The following is a 14,258-nucleotide window of genomic DNA, read 5'->3' as shown; positions in this document are numbered from 1 at the left end:
TTGTTGGATTTTTTGTCAGGTTTTGGTGTGGTGGGTTTTTTTAAACTTAGGTTTAGGGTGGGTTTTTGGTTTGGTTTGGGGTTGTTGGGTTTTAAGTTAGGTTTTTGGTGGTGCTTTTTTTTGCTCATGCAGGGGGGGTTGGACTCAATCTTTCAAGGTCTCACCCCTAACATTCCATGAAAAACAAAACAACCTTAGCACAAAGCAACAAAACCTCCCTGAATACCTGAAGGATCGAAGCCCAATCACAGAATCAATCAGATTGGAAGAGACCTCCAAGATCATCAAGTCCAACCAGTTACTCTAGCAGAATAAGAAGCTGCTTTCCCAAGGGACTAAGCAGACACAGTTCTAAGCAGCAAGGATGAAAACTCAACCTGGAACTGCCAAGCAAGTCTCCTCAGCCTTCCACAAACCCAACATCAACCAGGGACACAACACTTTGGGTGATCATATAGAAACCACTTACAACATGGCTACAAGTGTAAACGTCATTTAAACCAAACCCAATCACTGAATGCATTTGTCAACATTGTATTTAAAATAGGTAAGTTTCCAGTTTCCCCAGATCAGTTCTCTCTTACTCACATATGAATGGATGACCTCCTAAAATAGCAGAATGCTCATTTTATAAACATGTTAAAAAAAACCATTTCTGGCATTATTTTCTCCTACAAAGAGCACAGAAAGATTGGCTGCAATGTGGAGTTCTTGTTACCAAGTGTTTGCTGCTGTTTTGGTTTATTTTCCCTATTTCAACAAAAATATCCCAAGCCTTTAGAAATGGGAGGAGCTATCTTTGAGGGCAATTTCATTTGTAGACCTGAAGAAAATATACATCAGAAAGGTGTAGGAACTGGATTGGGAAGGAAAACGCAAGCTAAGGCTAAGTAGATCTGGTGTGTGTTCATTTTGAAGCAACAAGGCTCTCTCAGTCCACAAACCCTTTCACTTGTCAAAGAAATTAATTCTCAGGACCAAAAGCAATTGAGCTGTAAACACTGCACCCCAACTGTTCCACATCTGAGCTTCAGAAACAAATCTGAATGCCATCAAGTACAGAGCCATACAAGCCAAGCCTAATTAAACCAAAGATTTTCTTCAGCAGAACTCCAGCATTTGCATTTTTTTATGCTGGCAAAGTTTTAAGTTCAGCATTCCAGCCTGATCTTAAATGACTTCTGGGTTGGCCTGGCTACATGAAGACTGCTCCGGCAGGGGGACTGGACTTGATGATCTTACAAGGTCCCTTCCAACCCCTACCATTCTGTGATGCTGTGAAAGGGCAGTGAGGTTTCTACACCATAAATGCTGCTGTGTGGTTGAGTTTGACTGCAAAGCAGGAAGCTGACACCTCTGGCGTCTCATTGTGGGTGTTTGCCTGGTGTCTCTCCATTCTTCTGAAGAAATACTGCATACTTTAACACTGCTTTTAAGAGGCAGTAACACCTTGCAGTGCCAGCTCTACACTGCTGCTGACACAGCCAGAACTACACTGCAGGCTTTGCCAATGGCCTCATGGACCAGGAAGAGAGAAATCTGAAGGATGGAACATGACCACTGCTAAGCCATCAAAACATTCTAGAGCCTAGGCCCCAAAATTCTGGGGTTTATGGGGATATTCTTTAAACACATCAATCCAACCAGTTAACAGATGGCAGCTTTGAGTTTGTAACCATCACCTCCATGGCAGCGCTGATTTTAAAAACATTGGAGACAATTCAACCAGAATCCCTCCTCTTCCTCTTCTTACAGTGCACTTCTGTAAGAACTACACCTCTTTAGCACACTCCAGTTTGACAACCATTTCCAGCAACAGCTTCATAACAGCGCAGCACAAAGCTTTTATTCTCCACAGTGCTTCCTGGAGAAGGACTCTGAAGATGTGGTGCTTTACTTGGGGAGGGGAAAAAGACCACCCAAACCCTGAAAGAAAGTAAGCCCAGTTTCCTGTTCAAAACACATGAAAAAGAAAGCAGAGTGTGCTATAAGAAAGTTGCCTACACACCGGGAGCACAAGGAGATTTGTACAGATCTACAGGCTGTGCTCTAGTGAGAGAGATTCCTCCTTGCTCAGATACCTGCAGGATAAATGTTATCCTCAGATCTCTGTGTAAACCCACAGAATCAGTTAAGGCTTTGCCTCCTTCCTGGGTTAGTTATTGTGCAGTTAACAGATAGAGTTCCACCTCCTGTCTCTGACCCAGGGTGGATATCAACTTTCCTGACTTGATCTCCAGTGTATGATCAGACGTCACTGAACAGTTGTGTTTCCAGAGCAGTGTTGCTTCAAGGTACTGACCAAGACGAAACTTACTCTGGTTGACAGAGTTGAGTATCCAAACACTGGGAAGAATCTGAACTTCCAGTTAGAAAGTGAAGTCAACTCTTACCAGACAGAGCACAACTCCTTCTATTCAGCTGAAGAAAAGTCCCCCAGTCCTTCTGACTGGCCACCCTGTTCAGAAGAGGTGAAGCAGTGGACCGTGCTCCTCAGCATCATGCTGGTTACTGATGTGACCAAACACACCAAGCTCAACAGAGAAGTTTGGAAGGAAACATTGCCACACAAACATGAAATCTGTCAGCTGTCAACAACAACGAAACAAACCGAGGGGCTGGGCTCGTGCCACACCGCACCGCAAGGTGTGGGAGCTGGGTATGAGGGAAAAGGAACCTACACAATGGAGACCTGCCCGGGCACTCTATGTACAGCCCCGCTTCGCTGTGCACACCCTCCTGCAAGCAGCACAAGGAAGCTGCAGGGGCACCAGAGTGATCTGAGCTTCTCTTCCCTTGAGGTGCCTCTGCCTGCCCACAGGGCAGCCGCCGGTCACTGCTCGTTGGCGCCCTCTGTCGCGTCTGACGAACACTTGTCTGGCTTCTTCGATTTCCTCTGCAGCTGCTCTTGTTCCTTCCTCCGCAGCTTTTCCCTTTGCTTCTCCATCTTCTCTTGAGCTTTGCGAGCTTTCTCCAAGGATGCTTTCATCTCCTTTAGTTTTTTTTTAATGACTGCTCTGTCCTGGGAAGATGTCATACCGAGAGCCTGAGGTGGGGAAAGCAAAAGTATAAAAGACAATTTCATACCTTTTATCTCCATCTTTTTTTCTATTCCAGTAATAACTTTTCTTGGGTAGAATCATAGAATAGTTTTGGTTGGAAGAGACTTCTAAAATCATCCAGTCCAACCAGCGACCTAACACCTTCATGGCCAAAGAAGACTCTTAATGATCTGAGACAGACTCAGATACATAAATGTACATAAGGAACACACTTCTGTACTACCTGCCATGCCTTCCACTTCTGGAATGTCAAAGAATTACAGCTCATTGCTACACCAATGCCAATTTCATTGATTAAATGAACTATTTGCCTGAAGTAATCTAAGTTGACATAGAACAAGATGGTTGGACCTGATGATCTTTTCCAACTGAAAGGATTCTGTGATTCTAAGACTTCTCCAATTCTCACTGCTATGCCTTGGACAAAAGTTCACTGTTCTAAAACCCCCAGAGTTAGTGAAACACCAGCAAAACATTTCAGGAAGGAAACACCAAACTTGGACTTTCAGATCTGCTGAGCTTCCCACAACTCCTTCCTGTAATTATTTTTGACAAAAGCAGGCTCATATTTTCACTACAAGAACCAAGGCATACTTCAACCATCCAAACTGGATTTATCATAGAATGATGGAATGGGTTGGGTTGGAAGAGACTTTAGACGTCATCTAGTTCCATCCCCCTTGCCATGGGCAGGGACACCTTCCACTCAACCAGGCTGCTCATAGCTTCATCCAGCCTGGTCTTAAAACACTTCCAGGGATCAGGTGTCCACAACTTCCCTGGGCAACCCATTCCATTTAGCTCTACTGGTATCAACTCATGCCTCCAGTACTGCACTAATCCATTTTCCGGTTGCTGCTTTTGATTTATGTCTTTTTACTGCCTTCTCTGGATCACCAGCCAGAGCTGGATGAGAAATCTCTGCATGCAAACAGCACCTAATGTGCTGCTGTGTGATTTATGCAAGTAAGGGCACATTTTATACACCCAGAGTCTTCACGAGGCAAAGGGAAGACTTTCCTTCAACTTTTCATCACTGCTTCTGAAGCTTCTGAATGCAGGTGCACATGGGAATTCCTCAAGGTGCTGGCTGTGGCTTTCTGCTCTGTGCTTGCTATTCTAGTCCAGCACCACCCCACAGACAGGGAGTCACTGCTGCTGGCCAGTCTTACCTAAGTGACAACAAAGATTAGTTATTCTTGAAGTCCAGCCAATTACCTTGAGCTTGCTGCCATCCAGCTGAAGGAGATACTCCCCATTAACGTTCTGGGCACTGAATTCAGACACATACTGCTCCAGGTTGAGGCTCATCAGCCAGTGGGACACCTGCTGCACGCTCCACTCCTGAACGGCACGGCTCTGGCACTGGCTGTGCTTGGGAGACTGCCCCTCATCCAGGATCTGTGACAAAGCCATGCTCTCTTGTTACTGGTAGGTAAGGTGGGTGATGAACAGCATTCTTCTGTACAAGCCACCAGCATCAGAGCAGAGCTAGCTGTGCTAGCTTTACACTGCAGTCATAACAGTTTCACACCACTCTACCCCATCTGTATCTAACCCGGTATCTAAGGGTTGGTACAAGGTACCCAAGAAGTATTCTATCTACACACAGAAGAAGAAAAAGGAGTTGGCATTCCTTTGAACCCAAAGAGGGGCTAAAATGCCAAGCTGGCACCATTCCAACCAGTTATGTTCCCACTTCCTCTCCTTCAAATCGGAACATTTCCGAGGGATGCAATGAATACTGCATCCCACTTCACAGGCTCATTCACAGACATGTTTAAGCTATGAACGAAGAAATTCAGCAGGGAAAAAACCCTCAGGAAACCACTCTGAAGATCAAAGTGATGACATCAAACAGCCAGTGAGAGTTATGCTGTCTATGGAAGACTATGAGATGACACAGAGGAGCAGTAAGGAACACACAGCTGTCCCACAGCCTTGGCCCTCCTCTCCTCACCTTGTGCTGCTGCTGCAGAGAGCACAAACACAGCACCAAGAGGGGTAGGTGGGGTGTCAGCTGCAGGTGAAGTCCCATGTCCCTGCTCTGCCAGTTTATTCCACCCTGAGGTATGCCAGTGGGGCCTGAAACAAAAGCTACTCTATGCCAGCTGTGGTCAGCAAAGCAGCTGCTGCCAGCAGCAGCTGTCTGCTGTTTGAGCAGCTTTTACAGAGGAGTGAGATGATGCTGGGAGCTCTCAGCTTCCCTCTGCCCAGTTCTCAGGACTAAGGAGAAGACAGTTTAAGCACCATCTTTTCCTTCTCCTGTCACCAGCTCAGTGCAGCTGATGCGTAGCCTGCTGGATTTGCTCTGACACCAACCCTCCTCCCCTTCCAGCATGCTGTAAAAACTGCAATTTGCTACAGCTTTGAAATCTCCTAGCAGAGAGGAGAGGGGAACTGCAGAGGAGAGAGGAAGTGGTGACATCTGTGTGCTGTGCTGGAACAAGAGGGTTTGCCACACCACAGCCATGACACAAGGAACGTGACTCTGGGAACGGGGACGCCACGTCGGCACGCCACGGTCACGCAATTCACCACAATAGCACACTAGTATCTCACCTCATCATCAATCATATCCAGGCTCTGAGTGAGGGAGCAACAAAGAAATGGGAAAGAAAAGCATTATAGAAACAAAGTACAGAACACATAACAGCATGTCAAAGTTCAGGCAAGGGCAGCACCGAGATTTGCAAACAGAGAGGGCCACTCAAAACCAAAGGGATCTCTTTAAATTAAAAGTCTTTCCAGAAGCAGAGAGGCTGTGCTGAAAGCTCAGCACGCACACAACTTAGCAGCTAAACCTCTAAGACTGTCAACCAAACCCTCCTTGAGTTCCTGATCTGGACACCCTAGAACTGGTGGGGTCCTTCCTGATGGCTCCAAGAGCAAAAGCTCCTTAGAGGAGCACCTGAAGAGCTGTGCTCCCTCCCCATCCTCTCCATTTTTTCATCCCTTCAAACGCTCAGGTCAAATCTGCTGGAGACACCAGAGAGGGAGTGCTGGCAGTTATGGGAGGCTGAAGAGCAACACTGGCCTAGTCCCCTGCCAGGGTGGCTGTGAAGGTTTCGACCACACCTCTTGCTGAACACACTGCCTGATTTGGAGGCTGCAGTTTGGCAGGCAGCAGAGGATGGAGAAAACTGGTTTTTTTAGACCTGTTGAGGCTTGATTATTGTAGAGTGATAAAGCAGACAGGTGAACAAGCAAAATGAAAACATTTCCAGGCTCTTAATTCAATGCTGCTGGGAACGAGGCATTGTCATAATAAAATACACAAAGTGAGGGGAAGGAAATGTGGTAAGAGATGGAAATACTTGTTGTAACGTTTGTCCTTTATCACCTGCAGTCAGTAACCTCCATGGAATGGTTAGATTTAGAGCCTTGCACTTTGGTCAGTGGTGTTGCATAGAACAGCTCTCATTCTTTAAATCCATGCAAAGTATGCAGGCAGGAAAGAGAACAAACCTAACTATCATTAAAAACAAAGAGGACATAGCTACTTCAAGTTCCTCCTCTCTAGAAAAAAAACCTGGCTCAAATGTCACACAGAAAATCATGGAATGGTTTCGGTTGGAAGGGATCTCAAAGATTATCCAGTTCCAACCCTCTGCCATTGGCAGGGACGCCTCCTACTAAACCAGCTGGATCAAGGCCCCAGCCAACCTGCCTTTGAATGCTGCCAGGGCTGCAGCCTCCACAACTTCTCTAGGCAACCTGTTCCAGTGCCTCACCACCTTCATGAGGAAGAATTGCTTCCTCATGTCTAACCTCAATCCACCTTCTTCCAGTCTGAAGGCATTACCCCTTGTGCTGTTCACTCCATTCCTCTCTAAAAAGTCCCTCTCTAGCTCTCTTGGAGGTCCCTTTCAAACCCTGATAGGCTGCTCTAAGGTCTCCCTGTAGCCAGCACTTCTGCCGGCTGAAGAACCCCAACTCTCTCAGCCTGTCTTCATGGGGGACCTGTGAAATTCTTCTGGATTGCCTGTGAAGAGCACAGGCACAGGCTGTCACCAAATCCCAAGGTCTGGAATGCTTTTTCACATTGTCACTGTTTGGAAAACCTCTGGTTTGAAGTAACTGAATTCAAATCCACTGTGCAAAGCAAGCAGAAAGCATGCAGAGTGGATTGACACATAGACATTCTAATCAAGGTACATACACTCAGGTACAGTAACACACAATTACTGCAGCTTGGCATTGTTTTAGCAGGGAAAAAATCAGTCCAGGGGAAGGTGCGTTGCAGCCCAACTAGATGGCCCAAATCACCCTGTATCTTTGTTTTCTCGTAACTGTCTCAACTCTCTCCAGTTCAGTGTAGGTATATCTACACCTATGGGTCCACAGGTACGTATTTACAATGTGGGAAGAATGTATGAGGAGACAGCATCTCTTAGGAGACCAATTTCACTCTGTTTTCCCATGATAATGCCACAGGACCCTTACTTCGACTCATTAAATGCACAAGAAAATCATCCTCTAGAAACCAAGATTAATTTTCTTTTCCCATTTCACTCCCTAAAAAAATGCCCCATCATTATTTGAGTATTTATCAAAGAAAAAAAAATATCTGTCTCCCATCTTAAACCAATTCCACCAGCATACCTCATCTGAAGACAGTGCCAAGGAGTGTGAGAAACCTGGGGGTTTAGGTTCTGCTCCTAAGCCACTCAAATCAGCTGAGCTCGTGCTGCTGGGACTGAAATCATCGTTGAACGTGAAATTCTGTGGAGAAAACAAATGAGTCTGAATGAATAAACAAACTCATATATACTTCTACAAGGGACATTTGCTTTCTGTCCTCCAGGCTGGCACAGTTCAGGAGTGATTTCCAGCAGACACAACACACATGGAAGGAGCCTGGGTTTTGGAATTAATATTTCTAGGATGCAGTATTTTTACCACTGCGTACTTCAAGAGACGCCTTTGCCAGTTTAATGCCTCAGTAGGGTCTGGAAGCAATTTCCAGACTCCCTCTTAAGATGCTGGCTGTCATCCTGGAGCTAAATTACTGCTTCCATGGGTTAATCACTAGCATTTTACTGTCCTCCAAGTATTTAGGACAAGCGTAGCACAGGCAGTAGCACAGAGAACAGGATGGAAGATTAATTAGCAGAGAGAAGTGAAAACTGCTATTGAAAGAGCAAGAAGGTTCTGTGAATCCATTTCTGAGTCCCAAATCATCTGCTAGGAGAAAGATCCTCCCTCTTTGCCCATACCTTTAAAAGAAACTGCAGGTAAAAGAGATCTTTGGATAGTGAACGTTATTTACTGAGCTAACAACAGAGCAACCCCTGGTTTTTGGTAATGATGCAATGGCAGTCATCACACCAAACAGCAAAGGGCAGCAGAAGCATGCACAGATTGTTTTTCCCCAGGAATACAGCAAAATTGCCATCAGAAAACAACAAAACACCCCACTAATATTTCACGTTAGAGTGAGAACCATAAAACCCCAGGGTCCATAAACAATTAAGGAGACCAGGACATTCGATTTACCTTGAATATACAGCTGATGATGTAGAGCCCTTTCATCTCTAGCCTAACATCTAAATGAAGACCAAATTAAATTCACCTTTGACATTCAATTAAAAATAGAACCAAACATCAAAACTACAAACAACATTAGGAAGGTTATCCTTTTATCCTCCCCAAAGATATCTGACCTATCTCTCCTGAAAACAAGAAGCCTTCAAAAAATATAGAGTGTTCATCCTCCAAGATTTGCTGCAACTAAAGGTGGTAACTATGCCTTGAAAATCTGAAGAGCAGTACAGGAATTGTTAATTTAAGAGCTTGCAAACTTTACAGGGAACATCAAAATGGCTTTGTGACCACTCTTCTCACACCTACGTTCAGAATTCCTGTTCTGCTTCTCGCAGCTCTTTATAGAGGAGAAGCAAATCTGAGCAGCTTCCTTAATATGCAAGCTTGTAGCCCCCACAGTGTTGTTAGAGCAGGAGTTCAACAGCTCTACCTCCTGTTGTGTGAAGAACACCTTTTTGCTTTTTTTAAGCACTCTGAATTTTCTTTTACCTCTATTTTGTGCCAAGCTTCAGCTTTATGATGAATTTAAGTCTTTAATGAATTTAGGGATAAACACAAGGCAGCCAATGCCTGCTAATAATTGCAATAGCAGGATAAGCCTCCTCCCCAAAGCCTCACACTCACAATCTGCACAAGGAGGTGCCCCTTTCCCCGCCATTCGGAAATCACTCTCACACGACCTTTCTTTGGTGCTGCAAACCGGATTTGCAAGTCTCAGCCTTACCTTCCCTTTTTAAAAGAATCAGAGGTTCAGAGAATGGGTTGGGGTGGAAGGGACCTTAAAGATTACATAGTTCCAGCCCCTCTGCCATGGGCAGAGACACCTTCCATTACAGCAGGTTGCTCAGGGCCTCACCCAACCTAACCCTGAACACCTCCAGGGCGGGGGCATCCATGACACCCCTGGGCGACCTGTTCCAGTGTCTCACCTCTAAAGAAATCAAGTAACCAATTAGCTTTCCTTTAATAATCTTCAGAGATTTCATCTATGGTCTTCTTGTTCAATCTGCTCTGGCCTTGTCAACCTTGTTTTGCTCCCCCTACCAGGCCAAACACAGCTATGAGCTTGGTGCACAGCAGTAGAGTATCACAAGCTCTTGGCACCAAGAGAATAAGAAAAGCCCATGGACACTGCTATTACACACAGGTGTTTGTAGAGGACAGAGAAATCAGATTTCTTGTTCGTACTCCTGTACATGAAGTTGGGAACCATACCTGCTTCTTTTTACCAGACCAAAACAAAAAGTCAGCTGCTGCAAGTCAGAAAAAGAATGAGGCAGAGAAATACTTCCCAGAAGTGAAAACAAAGCACTTTGCTGTAACTAAGGGTTATTGGAGGAGTCATCATGCTGCAACATTCATGCACATAGAAAGGAATCACACAGAGCTATTAAACTGCAATAGTTCAGATTTCCACTTCAAATAAAGAATTAAATCCAACATCCAGCATGCATGACAAACAGATTTCATTACTGGGGGGGGAAGAAGGCAGATGGCTGACAGCATACAGCATTTCCTCACTTGAAAACACCTCTGCTGAATGCAGGCAGGTTCTCCCCTCATCAGTCCTGAAGAATGCAGAAAATACCCAGCACTGAACACACAAACCCAGCATTTGCTCAGTGGATCCAAATGCTCATTTCCACTGGCACCACTTTGCTTTCTGTTATAGTGCAGCACACCAGGGTTAGGTCATTGAATTCATGGCCACTGAGACAGAGTCAAAAGGGTAGAATGCAAATGGTACAAGGACAGAGATGTTCTGTTTGGATGAGCTGTTCCCATACAATGAACACCATGCACTGTTTATTGTAGTAGTCATAGATTGGCCTGTTCTTTCTTTCCAGAAACAGGAAGCCAATTATGCCACTCAGCAGGGTGGGAAGAAGGTAGCTTTGATGTTCTACCTTTGACCCTTTTTTAGCTGGACTTATGTTTTCAGAGGAAGGTTCAGTTGAGCTGGTGGGCGACGGCAGGTTGCTAGAAGAATTGGATCCCTTGCCACTCTCTCCATACCATGTGAATGGTACACAGTGTGGGAGAGAGGAGGATCTCTCTGATAAAGGTTTAGTGCTGGCTGGCTTCTGCAGCACATCCTTGGCCATCCTGTGTAATAGAAAGGAGCAGGAACATCTGTTAGGTTGCAAAACAGGAGAAAACAAAACGCTACAGAGGCAGTTCATAGATTGATAGAATGGTCCGAGTTGGAAGGGACCTTAAAGAACATCCAGTTACAGCCTCCCAGCCATTGGCAGGAACATCTCCCACTAGCCCAGCTTGCTCAAGGCCTTGAGCAACTCCAGGAAGGGGGCACCCACAACCTCCCTGTGCAACCTGTTCCAGTTTTCCCCCACCCTCACTGGAAAGGATTTCTTCTGAATCTCCAGTCTAAACCTGTTTTCCTCAAGCTTCACTCCATTCCCCCTCATCCTGTCTCTACAGGATGTAGTAAAATGTCCCTACAAAGCTCTCCTGTAGGGCTCCTTCAGGTACTAGAAAGCTGCTCTAAGGTCACTCCAGAGCCTTCTCTTTTCCAGTTCATCCTAAGCAGAGTGACCTTCCCTGTAACTGTGACTAAATAACTGAGTGGCATGCAGCTGGTAGGGTCATGCTTGAAATCTCTCTCAGCAAAAGAAGGAAAAAGTGGGTTCTTCTTATTCTTTTTCTAACTCAGACTCTCTTAGACAACACACCCCAGCAAACGGAGGCAGAAGCCTGTACTTCTGATGTTCAGATGTGAACCAGCTCCAGGCAAGAAGCTGTACACTGTGCTGGTGCATTTCTGAGCCCCACTGGTATCTCAGCGTGACTAAACAGATCAGGCTCAGCACTGGCCCAAGTGGACTTTGGCTCCCAGAGAAGGTCTGGCTTAGGGTTTTATAGGATCATGGAATTATTCTGGTTGGAGAAGATCTCTAAGATCATGGAGTCCAACCATGACATGCAGAATGAATCAGGTGTATCTGCATCCATCTATGGAGATCTGCCTTCGGTACAATAGCTAAACACTGATAGAGGTCTCATTATGCTGATTTTAAGGTATTAAATATTAAAAATGTTAATATATTAAAGTGAAATAAACACCTATGAGATACTATCAGCTTCTCTCTTTGTAGTAACAGAAACAGCACTGAATAATGTTATCAAGGCAAAGACAGCAGTTAGAAAGGCCTAAATTATTCATTAATATCTCCTCTCAATGGCACAGGATGTATATCAAAACCAACTATGCAAGGTGTCTGCCTCAGATCAGTGCTGCATCTCTGATATTATTTATACCCCTATATATATATATATACATAACTGTTTCAGAGCATTAAACTGGGCCCCTCAGTTTAGGAAGGATGTTGACTTGCTGGAGCGTGTCCAGAAAAGGGCAACAAGGTTGGTGAGGGGCTTGGAGCACAAGCCCTATGAGGAGAGGCTGAGGGAGCTGGGGTTGCTTAGCCTGGAGAAGAGGAGACTCAGGGGTGACCTTATTGCTCTCTACAACTACCTGAAGGGGGGTTGTAGACAGGCAGAGGTTGGTCTCTTCTCCCAGGCAACCAGTACCAGAACAAGAGGACACAGTCTCAGGCTGCATCAGGGGAGGTTTAGGCTGGAGGTTAGGAGGAAGTTTTACACAGAGAGAGTGATTGCCCACTGGAATGGGCTGCCTGAGGAGGTGGTGGGGTCGCCGACGCTGGGGGTGTTCAGGGCGAGGCTTGACAGGATGCTTGGTTGTATGGTTTAGTTGATTAGGTGGTGTCAGATGATAGGTTGGACATGATGATCTCGAAGGTCTCTTCCAACCTGGTTAATTCTATTCTATTCTATTCTAAACTTCTACTGCTCTTAGCAGCCACCAGTAAACTGCACACATGTAAATCTCCCCTTTGCTTCTTCCTTCTGGACAGCTTCTAAGTTATGACTAAGATAATAACTAGAGCTTTGTATAATGTCAAACCTCTTCTCTGTGTGGACACAACTGAGGTTGTCAAAGGACCCCCATCCATGGAAGCACAAGAATATTTCTCCCCCCCTTTAGCTACATCAAGAAAGGTAGATAGAGATATCTGACCCAGTCCTTACTCCTCCCTCATGCTCTAATCTTGTTTGAAACTAGGAAGAAAAACAAAATGATGCTGCCTGAACCACCTAGCTCCAGGCAGTGGAACATATGCTTCTTAAACTGGGACTTTTTATATAGCTAACATTTATGGTAGACTTAGGAAATAATTCAGGATTTTATTTACATGTCCTCAGAGCTATTTTTCTGGCAATGGCAACATCCATCTGACAGTATGATTAATTCTACATCAGCAGGGTTAATACTACATCAGTCCTTGGACACAAGGAAGAAGTTCTTTGGGCATTAGGAAGGAGTTCTTTGGACATTAGGTAGAAGTTCTTTGCTATTAGGGGTGGTGGAACACTGCAAGAGGTTGCTTAGGGAAGTGGTGGAAGCCCCATCCCTGGAGACATTCAAGATCAGGCTTGACGGGGCTCTGAGCAACCTGATGTAGTTGGGGATGTCCCTGCTGACTGCAGGAGGGTTGGACTAGATGACCTCTAGAGGTCCCCAGGCAGCCTGTTGCAGTGTTTCAGCACCCTCGTGCAGAGCTTGTTCCTCACATCCAATACAACTCGGCTCTGCTCTCATTTCAAACCATTGGGCCTCGTCCTGTCACTGCAGGTCTTTGCAAAGAGTCCCTCTGCAGCCTTCTTGTAGCTCCATTCAGGTACTGGAAGGCTGCTATTAGGTCTCCCCAGAGCCTTCACTAACTGCAGGTCACACTGCAAGCAGACCCACCAGGAACCAGCTGGAGCAGGTTTTCTGTCACCAGCACAGAGGTGATGCCTAAGCTCACTGAAGAGACATTTGTGGGGTACAAATGTACACAAGGATGCTGAGACAGAACTTTGCACTTCAGTACAGTCTGCTTGAGGGAGTAAGTCAGAAATCTAAGGTTTATTTTGCTGATTTTATGGAGCTACAAAACAGACTTGTCTATATTAGATTGTCATCAAACCCTGCAGATGTCCACCACTGTGACTGAGTAGCACTCAAATTTTGCTTTCTTCCTATAGCTCTTTTATCTTTGGGGTTTTCTTTTGCTTTGTTTTATGCCCAGAGAGTTTTTGAGTTGCTATGTCCTCTCTAGCCTTCTGAACGATATTAAGTTTGCTTAGTGCTCCTGACATAAAGTTGTCTTTTCATATCTGGACCCAGGTATCACTGCCTGTAGCTGTGATCCTGTCAGACTCACGAGTATGTGAGGAGAGCCCTTCAGGAAAACTCTACATTGGCTTTTGCAGAGAAGATTGCTTCCTGCCATTCTGAACATGCATTTATCTATTCAGAGTCCAGATGCTGGTGATGTGGTTTCCTCAGATCACACAAGGGTCTCATAATTCCTTCCCTGAGAGATGGTATTGTGACAAATGCAGTCAGCATTTTCCCTATCTGTCTTTGACAAATGCAGTCAGCATTTTTCCTGTCTGTTTGCAGCCCATGATGCTCATCTTCAGAAACAAACCCTCCTGAAAGCTTTCCTGATGTGTCTGCTGTGAAGCTGCAGTGAACAGCTGCTGCCCAGCCTTGCTCTAGGGGCTTTTAAAAAATTGTGTCAGGATTTCTGGTTCATGGGGATTATTAACTGGCTGTGT

At 45.3% G+C, this 14,258-nt stretch overlaps 1 protein-coding gene across 1 annotated transcript in view; it reads right to left on the bottom strand.

The window, feature by feature from the left end:
- Positions 1-20: 20 nt before the first annotated feature.
- The window catches only part of PPP1R9A (protein phosphatase 1 regulatory subunit 9A), a 140,582-nt gene continuing 126,344 nt past the window's right edge, over positions 21-14,258 (bottom strand). Inside the window, exons 16-20 of the mRNA XM_054161097.1 lie at positions 10,517-10,715; positions 7,668-7,787; positions 5,625-5,648; positions 4,281-4,463; positions 21-3,046 (exon numbers count right to left, since the gene is read on the bottom strand). Of these exons, the coding sequence (XP_054017072.1) occupies positions 2,834-3,046; positions 4,281-4,463; positions 5,625-5,648; positions 7,668-7,787; positions 10,517-10,715 (739 nt within the window). The 3' untranslated portion in view covers positions 21-2,833. The remainder of the gene's footprint in view (positions 3,047-4,280; positions 4,464-5,624; positions 5,649-7,667; positions 7,788-10,516; positions 10,716-14,258) is intronic.

Source organism: Dryobates pubescens, chromosome 4, assembly GCF_014839835.1.
Source record: "Dryobates pubescens isolate bDryPub1 chromosome 4, bDryPub1.pri, whole genome shotgun sequence".
In the NCBI taxonomy this organism is placed as follows: domain Eukaryota; kingdom Metazoa; phylum Chordata; class Aves; order Piciformes; family Picidae; genus Dryobates; species Dryobates pubescens.
Note: the sequence above shows the minus strand (reverse complement) of the source record. Positions and strands in the feature narration are given on the sequence as shown.